At 43.3% G+C, this 13942-nt stretch overlaps 1 protein-coding gene across 1 annotated transcript in view; it reads left to right on the top strand.

Annotated features, from left to right (window-relative positions):
- The window catches only part of LOC309568154 (putative glutamate receptor), a 61088-nt gene that overhangs the window by 16941 nt on the left and 30205 nt on the right, over nucleotides 1–13942 (top strand). The window contains exons 2-5 of the mRNA XM_082273770.1: nucleotides 5664–5695; nucleotides 5987–6037; nucleotides 6293–6475; nucleotides 10275–10501. Of these exons, the coding sequence (XP_082129896.1) occupies nucleotides 5664–5695; nucleotides 5987–6037; nucleotides 6293–6475; nucleotides 10275–10501 (493 nt within the window). The remainder of the gene's footprint in view (nucleotides 1–5663; nucleotides 5696–5986; nucleotides 6038–6292; nucleotides 6476–10274; nucleotides 10502–13942) is intronic.

The raw sequence follows: 13942 nt of genomic DNA, 5'->3' as shown, positions 1-13942 counted from the left end.
TAATCTGCCTGCCAATTCTCCACCCCCGGAATGAACACCGCAGAGATTGCTGGAACAAATCGTTCCGCCCAGCGAAGAATGCAAGCCACTTCTTTGGCCGCTCGGACACTCTTGGTGCCCCCCTGGTGATTGACATAAGCCACGGCCGTGGCGTTGTCCGACTGGATCCGAACCGGGCTGCCCTGGAGCTGCTCGGTCCAGTGAATCAGACAAAGTCTGATCGCTCTCAGTTCCAATACATTTATCGGTAACCTGGATTCTTCCGGGGACCAAAGTCCCTGGACAGATAACTGACCGAGAATTCCTCCCCATCCGGATAGACTGGCATCCGTGGTCACTGTCGTCCAATATATTGGCAGAAATGACTTTCCCTGGCTGAGCATCGGAGACCGAAGCCACCAGACCAGAGACTCTCTGGTCTGTTTGCTCAATCGGATCTGATTGTCCAGGGATTCCGGATTCCGATTCCATCTGAGAGGAATCTCTTGCTGAAGAATTCGGGTATGGGACTGGGCAAATGGGACTGCTTCGAAGGAAGCCACCATCAACCCCAGACCCCTCATGCAAGTCCGAAGGGAAGACCAGCTGTTGGTGGACTGCTGATTGAATCTTTCGGAGTTTCCCTACCGGAAGAAAAAACTCTTGTCCTGACTGTGTCTAGAATTAGACCCAGATATTCGAGCCTCTGGGTGGGAACCAGAAATGACTTTTGCTGGTTCACCAGCCACCCGAATTCCTGTAAAGAAATCATAGTAATTTCTATGTTTTGTAGCAAGGTCTGAGGAGACTCTGCATGAAGCAGAAGATCGTCTAGGTAACCTAGAATCGATATGCCTCTTTGGCGCAGAAGTGCCAACATTGGGGCCAACACCTTCGTGAAGACCCGCGGAGCCGTGGCGAGACCGAGAGGTAACGCCACAAACTGATAGTGGTTCTCTTCTACGGAAAAACGTAGAAACCGCTGATGTCCTGCGAAAATGGGAATGTGAAGATATGCGTCCTAGATGTCTATGGACGCTAGGACATCCCCTGGATGCAGAAAGGCTGCTACTGTGCGAATGGACTCCATTCTGAATCTTCTTATGTAGACAAAAGAATTGAGTGCCCTTAAGTCCAGAATTGGACGCACTTTGCCCTCTTTCCTGGGTATTGTAAATAGGTTTGAATAAAAACCCCTGAAAGCGTTCTGTCCAAGGAACGTGGACTACCACTCCTTGTTGTAGTAAATCTGTGACTGCTCTCCACAGATCGTCTAAACGATCCGGGGATAGTCGGCTATTGGAAGGGAAGAATCGCGCCGGTGGGAGAGATCGAAACTCGATCTTGTACCCTGACCTTATGACTTCGCAAACCCATCTGTCCGGGATTCTGGAAAGCCATGGATCCGGGAACCGGCGAAGACGTCCCACCACCCCAGTTATGGGTGGGGGGCGCACCTTCAGGCTTTGGACGGTTTATCTTCAGGTCTAAAGGGGGCGGGCTTTTGCTTGCCCGACCAACGACCCCTGACGCCTCCTGCAGGAGCTTTGGAGGACTTAATTTTTTCACCCGCGGGACGAAAAAAACCTCTTGTGAGCAGAAACAGAAGGCCCTCGTTTTTGACGAGTTCCTTTACCTTTAACATTTTGCGGTAAAAAGGTGCTCTTTCCACCCGTGAGATCCTTAATGATCTCATCTAAGTTGGCTCCAAATAGACGCTCTCCTAAAAAGGGGATATTAGCCAATGCTTTTTTGGAACCTTGGTCGGCTAACCAACCTTTTAGCCACAGTGTACGCCTGAGAACCACCGCTGAGACAGATGCTCGCGCCAATAATGAAGTGGCGTCTAACGCCGCATCACACACAAACTGTAACCCCTGTATCATTTGTTCCAACAAATCTGATACCGCCTGAGGGACCTCTTCTAAGTCCCGGCGTAACCACTTGGTCCATTCATTTACAGCCTGCGAAACCAGACCAATAGCTATTATAGGTCTGAAAGCTGATCCAATCAAGGAAAACATGGTGCGAGACATAGCTTCTATCTTGCGATCCACTGGATCTTTAAAAGACGGAGCGTCTTCTAGAGGAATAACCGTGGCTTTATTCAATCTAGCAATTGGTGAATCCACCACAGGTGGTTCTGTCCATTTCTTAATGAGGGTTTCCTCAAACGGATAACGCCTGTTAATGCGTTTAGAAATAGTAGAAATGCGTTTTGGCAGACTCCATTCTTCTTTGATTGGATTGCCAAAACATTTGGGCAATGGAAAAAACCTTTGCCACTAGATGCGTTTTTAGTCCCAAAAGGGATTTCAGTTTCAGCTATTTCTGACAGAATACCCTGTAATCTTAAGGTCTCTTGAACAGATACCATGAGTGCGTTTACCAACGCTTCCTCTCTGGCTATGGCTGATGCCGAAACATCCTCCTCACTGTCTGAAAAGACAGTACACGAGACACCAATACCAGATGAAGTACCTGCAACTGCAGAAATAGGCTCAGAGTCTGAATCCGAGGTTTCAGAAAATAAGGGGTTAGGCGGGGGTCGCTTACTTGCGCCCTGTCCCTGACAAGCCACTTCCACCCGGGACACAAGCTTCCATAATAGCGGACAATGATTTAATCGTCAGTGGGGTGCTGGAGGATCCCGCAGACCCCTCGAGGGGATCCGGAGGAGATACATGAGTGGCAGGGTCCATGTTAATTCAGGACACCTTTGCCAGAAAACACAAAAAAACTTTTTTTTTTTTTTTTTTATGTGTCTCCCCCTAGCGCAATAGCGCCCCTCAGAGTACCTGCTTCTCGATCCCACAGAGAGAGAGGGACCCCCAAGGCTCACCAACCGATGCAGTGAAGTTTCCAACCAACTGCAGTCAGCGTCTGTCTTTACAGACTGGAAGGAGCTGTTGCTTTTTCCCGGGTAGAAGGACATGGCTCCGCCCCCTGTGTACGCCTTCCGGCGTTCCCAGCTCTCCACGAGGTAGCTGGGCTCATGAAACATGGCCGCCCCCATATAGGAGACATTAGACTCCAAAAACATGGCGGCCGGCGTGACCTGAGGACATGCATGCACCTGGTCTACGGCAAAATGGCGGCGGACCGCCGAAATCGTTTTTCCCAGCACATCCACCTGCATCTCTGCTGAGTGGCGATTGATAGATCTACAGGAGATACACTACAAATAAGGTAGGATTATACCTCCTATGTCTGCTGTAATGCTACAGTCTGCTGGGTAGAGTGTTAGCTCTCAAACCAAGTCCACTTCCCACAAACACATACTGTATTTACAAGGGGGACTTTTAGTGTCAGATATATACTGACCATGTATGGAGGGGCCCATAATACATACTGCCTCATAACGAGGAAAGAAAAAAGGGAACGTTTACTCACCATACCGAACCGACAGGCACCCTCTCTTCACAATACCCTCTCCACCGGGGTGGGGGTTTGTGGACCACTCCGGACGCCTCGACTCTCTGGTTCCTGGCGTCCAAGCGAGACTTTTAACTCGCAAGGTCAGTCCCTCCACTGGGACTCCGTCGCGGCCGACCCAGCGCGGAGCTCTGGTCTGCACGCGCTCGTAGGCAGAAACCGGGGTGACCACTGGATCTCAACATCCAGCCCGTCGCCCGGCCCCGCATACTTACTTGAATGTGTCGCGGCCGACCAAGCGCAATGCAATGGTCTGCGCGCGCTCGTAGGCCGGCTGGGGTGACCACTAGTGTCGCCCAGTCCGGCGTTTTTTGCTTGAAGATCTCACAGGAAAAACACTGGAGAAAAAACTACCTAAAAAATATTTCTTCTAAAGAAAAAATCTTGCCAGGACCAAAAAGATCCCAGCAAGGAGCTTAGGTCCTTACTCCTGACTAGACAGAAAAAAAACTGATTCCCTGTAGCAGAGAGAGGGAGGATATACCCTCAGGGACTGCCCCTAGGGTGGAGCCAGAACGTTTTGTCTTTCTGCCTAGTCCTACTCCTGCGGAGACAACATAACCCAGCTCTTGAGAATCAAGAAGACTACGTCTGTCAATGAGCGATAGAGAAATAGATTTTTATGTCATGTAAGTTTTATTTTTTAACTTTTTTCGGTGTGTATTTATTCTGTTTGTATGGCTCTTTTAGTGTAAGTTCAGCCCTGTGGTTACAGATAGCTGCAATGCCCCCTTAGTTGGGAGGGTTTAATGGCTGTCCAGAGAGGTTTAGTGGTGGTTGTGTTTTTGGAAGGAACCCAGGAGAGCAGGATCTTTGTTGGGAGAGCTCTGTATCTAAAGGGCCATTTGAGTAGCTCAAGAAGTAAGCTCCCACTTCAGAGTGTGCAGAGAAAAGGGCTGTACAACCCCAATACTGTGGCCATTGGGTTTCCCTGGAGTTTGGTTAAATTAACAGTTAAACCTAAGCTTGGAAGTATAGATAAGTGATTGGGCTTTGGCTGAGAAAGAGGTAGTTGATCTGCTAAGAGGCTACCTTGCTGCAGTGTGGAGTATTTGGGCGTCCCTTCTTCTTATCTAGGCCATATGATTAAGGTTCATGGCTTCCTGGTGAGCCTTATTTTGCAGTGGGGCCCTGAAGCAAAACCCTGGAGCTACCAGGATTAGAGAGACCTCTTGAAGCATGTTTCCCTTTGACAGTATTGGAGTAGTGAAAAGTAAATCCTGAGTTATGACTTTTGGGTTTCTGACCCCCATAACTGGGAAAATAAGGAAGAGTGCCCTATGAGCGAAAGAGCACAGTCAAGCCTGTGGACTGTCTTAAAATGGTCCTGGTCTCTGCCCATGTAGGGAAAAGTAAAAGGGTAACTTAGCTCTTCCACAGCTGCAACTTTGCTTTGTTCTCTCAATGCTCTGTTCAGCCCACCAGAAGTCAGGTGAAATACCTGGCATTTCTTGATATGAGCAAGCATGTGACTCACCCACCCTCCATCATGTGACAGCGCTAATGTCTCATGATTGGACCATCTCTGTCACATTATGGCAAGCAAGAACTCTATAGCCTTCTGTATGCTCCAACAGGCGAGTATTGTACTTACACGGGGCTTTTTCCCTCTAGTCTTGGCTGGAGTGACGCAAGATCAGTTGAAGAGACGGATATGCTTCTGCAGAGGGGAAGAGTTAAAATGAAGCTTTTACTTTCCCCTGTATGGGAAAAGGAAACCTAAATCTTTGCTCCCCAACTACTCTTTGGTATACACACACGGCAAGAACATTTGTTGCTCTGGAACACAGTGTAATCTGTAGGACTGAAGCTTGGTCCCTAAAGTAGCATTATAAGGTAAAGTAGGGGTGCAGCAAAACTAAAACTGAGAATGGGAGAAGGAGAACAGAGAACCAATCAGAAGTGCTGCTGTGCTAACAAGAGCCAAAGCATGCTGATAATAGGAGAGAGAAGAGTGATAGAGGGATGTGCTAAATATTGGGATGCTATCTGGTCACAGGCTGGGGGAAGGACAGAACCCGTCTGTCCTTCCTTGTCCTAAGTGTTATTTAACTTCAGCTGAGAAGAGAGAGTTGTGCTGTGTGGCAGGTCTGTGTAAATCTCAGAGCTGAAGAGACAGAAATCCTTTGGTAGGTAAACCAGCCCCCCTCCCCCTTTTTTTTTTTTTTTATATCTGTCTCTTTAAAAGACTTAAAATATTTTGGTCTTCAATTTGATATAACATTTAACTTTTTTTTGTTTGTTTAAAGATGGAGAGGAAAATACCGCAGCTTTGTTAAAAGTAAGTTTAAAAATTACTATTTATTTAAAGTGGAACCCCTGGCAAAATGTATTAGTTTGGGTAACGGGGTTAGAACTCCTTTTGGGTTTTTACTCTTGCGTCACATTTGGGAAGATCTCATATTATACATCATCCCACATATCTCCCATCTGGCTGGAAGACGCCATGGATTGCTGCAGGAACAACTAGTGTACATGGCCAGACATCTTCCCCATTAGTTTCAGTCAAATCATACCAATGTGTCAATTTGTTATCTATTTTTGTGAATTTATAATTTTATTTACATTACAGGAAAGAACAAAACGTCAAATTCCAAAAACTCTGACTGTCACCACAATTTTGGTAACACATTTTTTTTTTTTTTAAAGTTCCTTGATCATTTATTATTTTTCCGTTTATATTTGAAAGCCATATTTAAGTATTTTTTATGTATTTTTTATGTGTTTACGATTATGCTTTTGTTTAGCCAGATTTTTTACGTTTGTTTTATGTTGTTTTATTTATTTATTTTTTTGCTTTATTTTTATCTCTGTATGCATTTTTGCTGAGACTGGATATCTAAAACCTTAACATTTGGCATTTTTGGGGGAAATACAGGAAAAGCCTTTTGTGATGAAGACTGAATCAGGTGCTTTGGAAGGATATGCCATTGATCTTCTCGTTGAACTTGCTCAGTCCCTGGGATTTAATTACACATTACATTTAGTGAAGGATGGAAAATATGGATCCAAAGACCAGGAAGGAAACTGGAATGGAATGGTGGGAGAAATCATCCGAAAGGTGAGCCAGTGCTGAACAAAAACTGAGGCTCCCCACTGCTTTAATCCTCATTTGATAAAACTTTATTGAATTTCTTGGATTTCTAAGCATTCTTGGTAAATTAATATCAATTGATCAAAGTAAAAACGAAACGTTTATGTGTAAATATATAAAATGTTGCACAAAAATATCACAAACCTATAATGTGGTCTACTAACAATTCTAAATTAAATAGGCATCCAATGTGTATATACATAAAAAAAAAATATATATATATATATATATATATATATATATATATATAATTATATTAATAAACGGTGTAGATAAAACATAAATAGTGTGCCCAGTGTATAAAATAAATCACACGTAAAAAATATTTTCCCAGTAGTGCCAGATCAACCCAGACAGGTGCTGATACAGGTAACCTATTATAAAGTGCCGACAGTGTTCAATAAATATAACCGCTATTGATAAATATGTGCAAAGTTCATATGTGCAAAAAAGTTCCTCACACCAACAAGGATGATGGGGCACTATTCCTCCCACTAATACAGTACAAATGATGGGGTAACATCCCTCCTACTGACCACAGGCACTATATAATTTTATCCCCACTGACCACAAAGCCTAAGCATTGTTCACTCTCACCGACACTGGGACGTTTTCTACTCCCAATGGCCACAGACTGCTCCACTTAAAGCCTCATGAACAGTAAACTGGCCTTTGTTTAGAAAAGTTTGGAGAACCCTGGTCTAACACATATGGGTCACATATGTATGCTGCTGCTTACAGAGCAAAATCCAAAATACAGACACAGTAGATCTCTCAAATAATTATATAGCTGTAAAACCACATTTAACTTACAGGTGGTGCTGTAGGTAAATGCTAAAAAAAAAAAACCACAGCTTTTAGTACAAAGAGCTGATGGAAGAAAGGACTATTCTCTTGTTACATAGCAGGGGTGACACAATGGGAAAAGTAATCTTTTATCCAAGTTGGAGAATTCCTTTAATTTTTTTTAAGTTTTGTATACATTGCTAGCAATGTATTTCTTTTTCATGTACACTGTCCATCAGATGTCCTTGGTCCTACTTTCAATGCAGCACATTGTTTGGAAACCTTGACATTTCCTATTCACTAATGGGGGTTAAAAAGGTGACCTGCCAAGTCAGTGAGGCTCTGTAGCCAGCGGGGCCTTATACACAGGCAATTGTCACAGTGACCTGTATTTCACAGCTTTCTAGGAGTATTTGCAGCTACAGACCCAGATGCTTCTATAGTGTGATCAGACAGCTATGCGTGATAATTATGTTGCTGAGAATCAAATTTCATCATGAGCCTTCTTTTGGGGAACACAGTTTCCTGGAACAGTGGGAGACTACAGTATATACAAGTTTTTTTCATGCCTTCAGCCAGGCCTGTCTTTAACATTGATTGGACCCGGTCCCTGAGCAAGCATTTTATTACCTGCAACCCTGGGCAGGTGCCCCTTTTGCCTCGCCATAAAGACGGCCCTGTCTTCAGCAACTAAGCTCACCCCCACCCCGCCCCAAAATTCCAGACTGGCAAGGCATACCACAGCATTAACAGAGGAATTCCTGTGGGAAAATTTCCAATAACCTTATCTTAGTTTATTTGTTTGATATACACTATATTACTAAAAGTATTGGGGACGCCTGCCTTTACATGCACGTGATTTTTATTGGCATCCCAGTCTTAGTCCGTTGGGTTCAATCTTGAGTTGGCCCACCCTTTGCAGCTGTAATAGCTTAAACTCTTCTGGGAGGGCTGTCCACAAGGTTTAGGAGTGTTTCTATGGGAATGTTTGACCATTCTTCCAGAAGTGCATTTGTGAGGTCAGGTAATGATATGGACGAGAAGAACTGGCTCCCAGTCTCCGCTCTAATTCATCCTAAAGATGTTCTATCGGGTTGAGGACAGTACTCTGTGCAGGCAAGTCAAGTTCCTTCACCCCAAACTTGCTCATCCATGTCTTTATGGACCTTGCTTTGTGCACTGGTGCGCAGTCATGTTGGAACAGGAAGGGGCAATCCCCAAACTGTTGAGAGCATGAAATTGTCCAAAATGCCTTGGTATGCTGATGCCTTAAGAGTTCCCTTCACTGGAACTAAGGGGTCAAGCCCAACCCCTGAAAAACAACCCCACACCAAAATCCCCCCTCCACCAAATTATTTGAACCAGTGCACAAAGCAAGGTCCTGAAAGACATGGATGAGCGATTTTGGGGTGGAGGAATTTGACTAGCCTGCACAGAGTCCTGACCTCAACCTAATAGAACACCTTTGGGATGAATTATACTGTGAGCCATGCCTCCTTGTCCCACATCAGTGCCTGAGCTCACAAATGCGCTTCTGAAAGAGTGGTCAAACATTCCCATAGACACACTCCTATACCTTGTGGACAGCCTTCCCAGAAGAGTTGAAGCTGTTGTAGCTTTAAAGGATGGGCCAACTCAATTATGAACCCTACAGACAAAGACTGGAATGCCATTAAAGTTCATATGCGTGTAAAGGCAGGCGTCCCAATACTTTTGGTAATATAGTGTATTCAAGGTAAGAAATTTAAAGGGCTTAAGTTAAGTCTGTGTCTCATAACATATTTTTATAAATGGTTGCCATCTTGCATCTTTCAGTAAAATGTACCCTGTAAAAACAACAAAGCTTTGGGAGCACTAAGGGCTACACCATCCAAAAGGTAAATTTTAGTTACAGGTGGAGCCTAATGTACTGAGTTAGCGTTTAGCTTATACTGTATGTCTTGGATAAACAAACTGTGAGATCTCCCTCCATAATTCCCAACGTTTTCTATCCACCCAAGGGTTTTGTGTGTTCTGTCCCACCCTGATATGTTATAGAACTTCCTGTTGTTTTCTCTTTTACATAAAAGAAGTAAAAAATACAATAGGAAGAGAGGGGGAGCAGGAAAACCCTGAAATTCAAGTGGCATGAAGTACCTAAGAGATATAAGAAAGGCGGTTTATTCTCCAGCATCTACGAAAGAAAATGTCAGCTTTGAGATGACTGACCCCTACACTAAATCTCTTAATCCATTTCTGCAGTATTGGATGACAAAATCAAGATATCACTGATCTTTATAGCTGAACACCAGCAAAAATGTTTCTATGACCCATTTCTATGCATTCTAATCCCCAGTCCAGGGTCCAACTTCTCCGATCTTCAGCACTATACTGTGGGGAGGGTAGTTCTAGCAGATTATGAGGATGTAGCCAATTTGCTTGGCCAGAATTGATTCAAATGGTCCTGCACTAATTACAATGTAGGCTTGATGATGTCACCATGAGGAGGTGGCAACTGAGCCACCATACGACATCTAGGAGTCCAATATGCAATATATTACAGGATTCCTTTGTCAGAATCTACTTCCACTTCCTGTTGCCTGTTCTTAGTTTTTGTTGGTTTTCTTTAAAATGTTTAAGACTTAACAAAATATAGAATTCTCAAAAGGAACTCATCTGAGCACTACTAAAACGAACCTAGTCATAACACATGTACCTGAAATAAATAAATAAAACATATGGGCATTGGGTATTAGGAAACACTAAAAGAGCTCCCAAACCATTTTACTGGTTTGTTATGGAGATAGGCGGGGGAAGGGGAGGGGGGCATAGGTCATTTTCCTGGTTAAAGGTGTTACGTATATGCATAATGGAGTATTACAGCTTTCATGGCCCCCAGGCCAATTTGAAGCTTTGTTCAGGCATATCCGTGTGCAAGTATTGCAATCTTGCTACCTGTTTATACCCAAAATATGATGCTTTTTTTTTCTTTATCTTCTAGGAAGCTGATTTGGCCGTAGCACCTTTGACAATTACAACTGTGCGGGAGAATGCCATATCGTTCACCAAACCCTTCATGCAGACTGGGATTGGTATACTCCTAAAAAAAGATACAGTTGCTGAGGGTTCATACATGTTCGGTTTTCTGAACCCTTTCAGCAAGGAATTGTGGATAGGAATCATTATATCCTATGTGATCACCAGCCTCTGCCTGTTTCTTGTTGGAAGGTAAGAATGGGTTGGTGTAGCTAAAATAATTCAAATGCATGTGAAGTATGTTATTTTTGTCTGACGTAGAAGAAATTTGTCTTTAATACCAACTTAAAGCATTTTTTACCCCAACACTTCTAATTCCTGATATGTGCCTGCTGTACCATGCACTTGTATTAGAAAGTATCCTGCTCTCTTTTTGTATTGCTTCCTTTATGGGAAATCCCTGCCAGTCCCCCTTAAAGCGGAGTTCCAGCCCCAAAATCATGCCTGCCGATATTATGGCATCTGCTTCCTTATCCTTTCCTGAGCCCGAATTGGATATTCCCGGCATTTTTATTTTTTTACTTACCTTTTTAGAGAGGATAATATACTCACCTTACCATCCACTTCCTCCTTCCTCGGCCGCGGCCTGCGCCGTCACTTCCTGTCCCGCAATGCGTCCTGGGAGCTCTTACTCGTGGCTCCCAGAATGCAATGGGCGGTGACGAACGTGGCTGTCCGCTCCTCTCATCGCGTGATTTCCAAACAGGAAATGACGCGATGTTAGGCGGAGCACAGTACTCCACAGTACATAGTACTGGGCATGCGCGAGATTTCGCGCTGGATTCACCGGTCTCCGCCCACTACAACCAGGAAGCAGGGCAGGCATTTCCCCACAACAGACTATAAAGTAAGATTTCATGTTTGCAAACATATTATTACAATGTATGAAACAGGATTAGCGGATGTATAGAGGTCTAAGGGTCACTGTTTGGGGGATATTAAAAAAAAAAAAAAAAAAAAGATTCTGTGGTTGGAACTCCACTTTAGTCAGTCTTATGTAATATTCTAATTTTCTGAGATACAGATTTTTGGGTTTTCACTAGCTGTAAGCCATAATCCTCAACATTAAAATAAAGAAATGCCTGAAATATATCACTCTGTGTGTAAGGCATCTGTATAAAATATATGAGTTTCACTTTTTGAATTACTGAAATAAAATTACCTTTTTGATGCTATTCTACTTCTATAACGGCAATACATGCTGATAAATCTAGCGCTGTCAGCCAATGCTTCTCATACCAGGTTTTCTTTTTGACAGGTACCCTTTAGATGAAAATGTAACATTTAGTTACCTGAACTATATTTATACTCTGCTTTATTACTTATGCATTAAGACCAAAATGGCTAATACCCGATTGCCTGCAATTCTCTTATATTTTTACAGATTTTCCAAGGTGAAAATGATGTGTTCCCATTTAGCTCATACTTCTGTTCTAAGCTGTAATGTCAGTGCTTAATTAAAATGCAATGAGTAACATGTATGTAAATTAGAGATGTAGAGGGCTAAAAGTGGAGCTAAAAACAGCACCGGCATTGAAAACATCTAATTTGTGTACGGGAAGAAAGTTTACCATGCCAGGAGTGAGAATGTGTTGGCATCGCTGATGGACTGTTTTGCGACTAGGTGCAGACATGTCTAAATACAGTTAGCTATCTTTTCAAAGCACAGGTGGATAAAGAGAACCTGTAAAAAAATAAAACTATGGCGCTTTTCCACTGCATGGAACCGAACGGTTCGGCTCGCTTTTGTGCTTTTCCACTGCTGGTACTGCATGGCATGGTGTAGGAACGATTCGGTACGGTACGGCGGCGCTTTTCCACTGCATGGAACCGAACGGTATGGCTCTCAAAAACAGTACCACCTCGATTGTGGTTCCAAGAGGTACCATACCGGTACCATATCCCACAATCCTTTGCATGCAGTCACTACTAGCCACTGATTGGTCAGAGAATCCCACCCACCCCGTTGTTATCCCACCCACTTAACTTTAGTACTACTTTAGTGGAAAAGCAAACCGTACCGTACCGAACCGTTCCAACACCGTACCATGCGGTACCAGCAGTGGAAAAGCAAACCGGGCCAAGCAGGGCCGAGTAGAGCCGAGCCGATACTTGCAGTGGAAAAGTGCCACTACAAGGATAGAGATTACAACCTGGGAGAATAGTATAAGGCTGAACTCCAGAGAAGGTAGAAATCCTCGCTGGCAGTGGAGCTGTCCCCACAGGCTACTTTGTGCTGCAAGACTGGTCCCTGCAGCGTTTTGATGCCCCTGATGTCATCAAGATGGGAGGATGCAAAGGAACAGTCCACAAACTGCTTTTTCCACAGACCCCTAGACCCAAATGAGTATTTAGAATTTTTAATTTCCCCGGGTTTTAAAGGGTGAAGAAATTACATGCACTGCAGCAAAAGCTGGGTTTTGCTCAAATGAGGTGTGGCTTAATACGCATTATAACATCAGGACTCATAAATGCACACTGTAAAAGAGATTTTAGGTTGTGCAGTGCATTTAGCGAATAAAAAATCTGTTCCAGGTTATAAGAGAAGTGGTACCATGTAGAATCCCTGCAGACATCTGCTTATACTGGGATTGACACCTAGAATATAGGACAAGAGAAGTAGTACTGTGCAGGGTTCATACATACAAAATGAGAACAAACACTGAGAATGACATCCAGCATATTGAATAAGAGAAGTAGAACTGTGCAGAGTCAATACATACAAAATTAGAACAAACACTGAGAATAACACCCAGCATATAGAACAAAAGAAGTAGTACTGTGCCTGGTCCATACATACAAAATGAGAACAAATAGTGAGAATGACACCTAGAATAAAGGACAAGAGAAGTAGTACTGTGCAGGGTCAATACATACAAAATGAGAACAAATACTGAATGACACCTAGCATTTAGGACAAGTGAAGTAGTACTGTGCAGGGTCCATACATACAAAATGACAACAAATACTGATGACGACACCCAGCATATAGGACACGTGATGTAGTACTGTGCAGGGTCCATACATACAAAATGAGAACAAATACTGAATGACACCCAGCATATAGGACACGTGATGTAGTACTGTGCAGGGTCCATAAATACAAAATGAGAACAAATACTGATAATGACACCCAGCATATAGGACAAGTGAAGTAGTACTGTGCAAAGTCCAAACATTCAAAATGCGAACAAATACAGAGGAGGACAGAAGTAGTACTGTGCAGAGTCCATACATACAAAGTGAGAACAGACACTGAGAATGACACCCAGCATATAGGACAAGAGAAGGGGTACTGTGCAGGGTCCATACAAGCAAAATACAGTACAGATACTGTATACAGAGGACAAGCTCCACTATTTCACATTTATATACAAAAATAAAGAATGATATCCAGTGTATATAAAAATATATGTCCACTACATTTCACACATATGAACCTATTCAGGACTTTCTCCAAAATATGGCAACTATGCAGCAAGAGGGATGAGTCAGGTCTCTGGGGAATGAGAGGAATAGATAGTGATGTATACATTGTGCAGGGTGAGAGGTGTAAAAAAAAAAAAGAAAAGAAACAGGGAAACTGTCTGTATTTTAGGATAAATTGATATGGCTTCAAAGACTAAACAGCAG

This window comes from Pelophylax lessonae (assembly GCF_965119305.1).
Source record: "Pelophylax lessonae genome assembly, chromosome: 12".
NCBI lineage: Eukaryota > Metazoa > Chordata > Amphibia > Anura > Ranidae > Pelophylax > Pelophylax lessonae.
The sequence above is the reverse complement of the archived record's forward strand: the minus strand, read 5'-3'. Positions and strand labels throughout refer to the sequence as shown.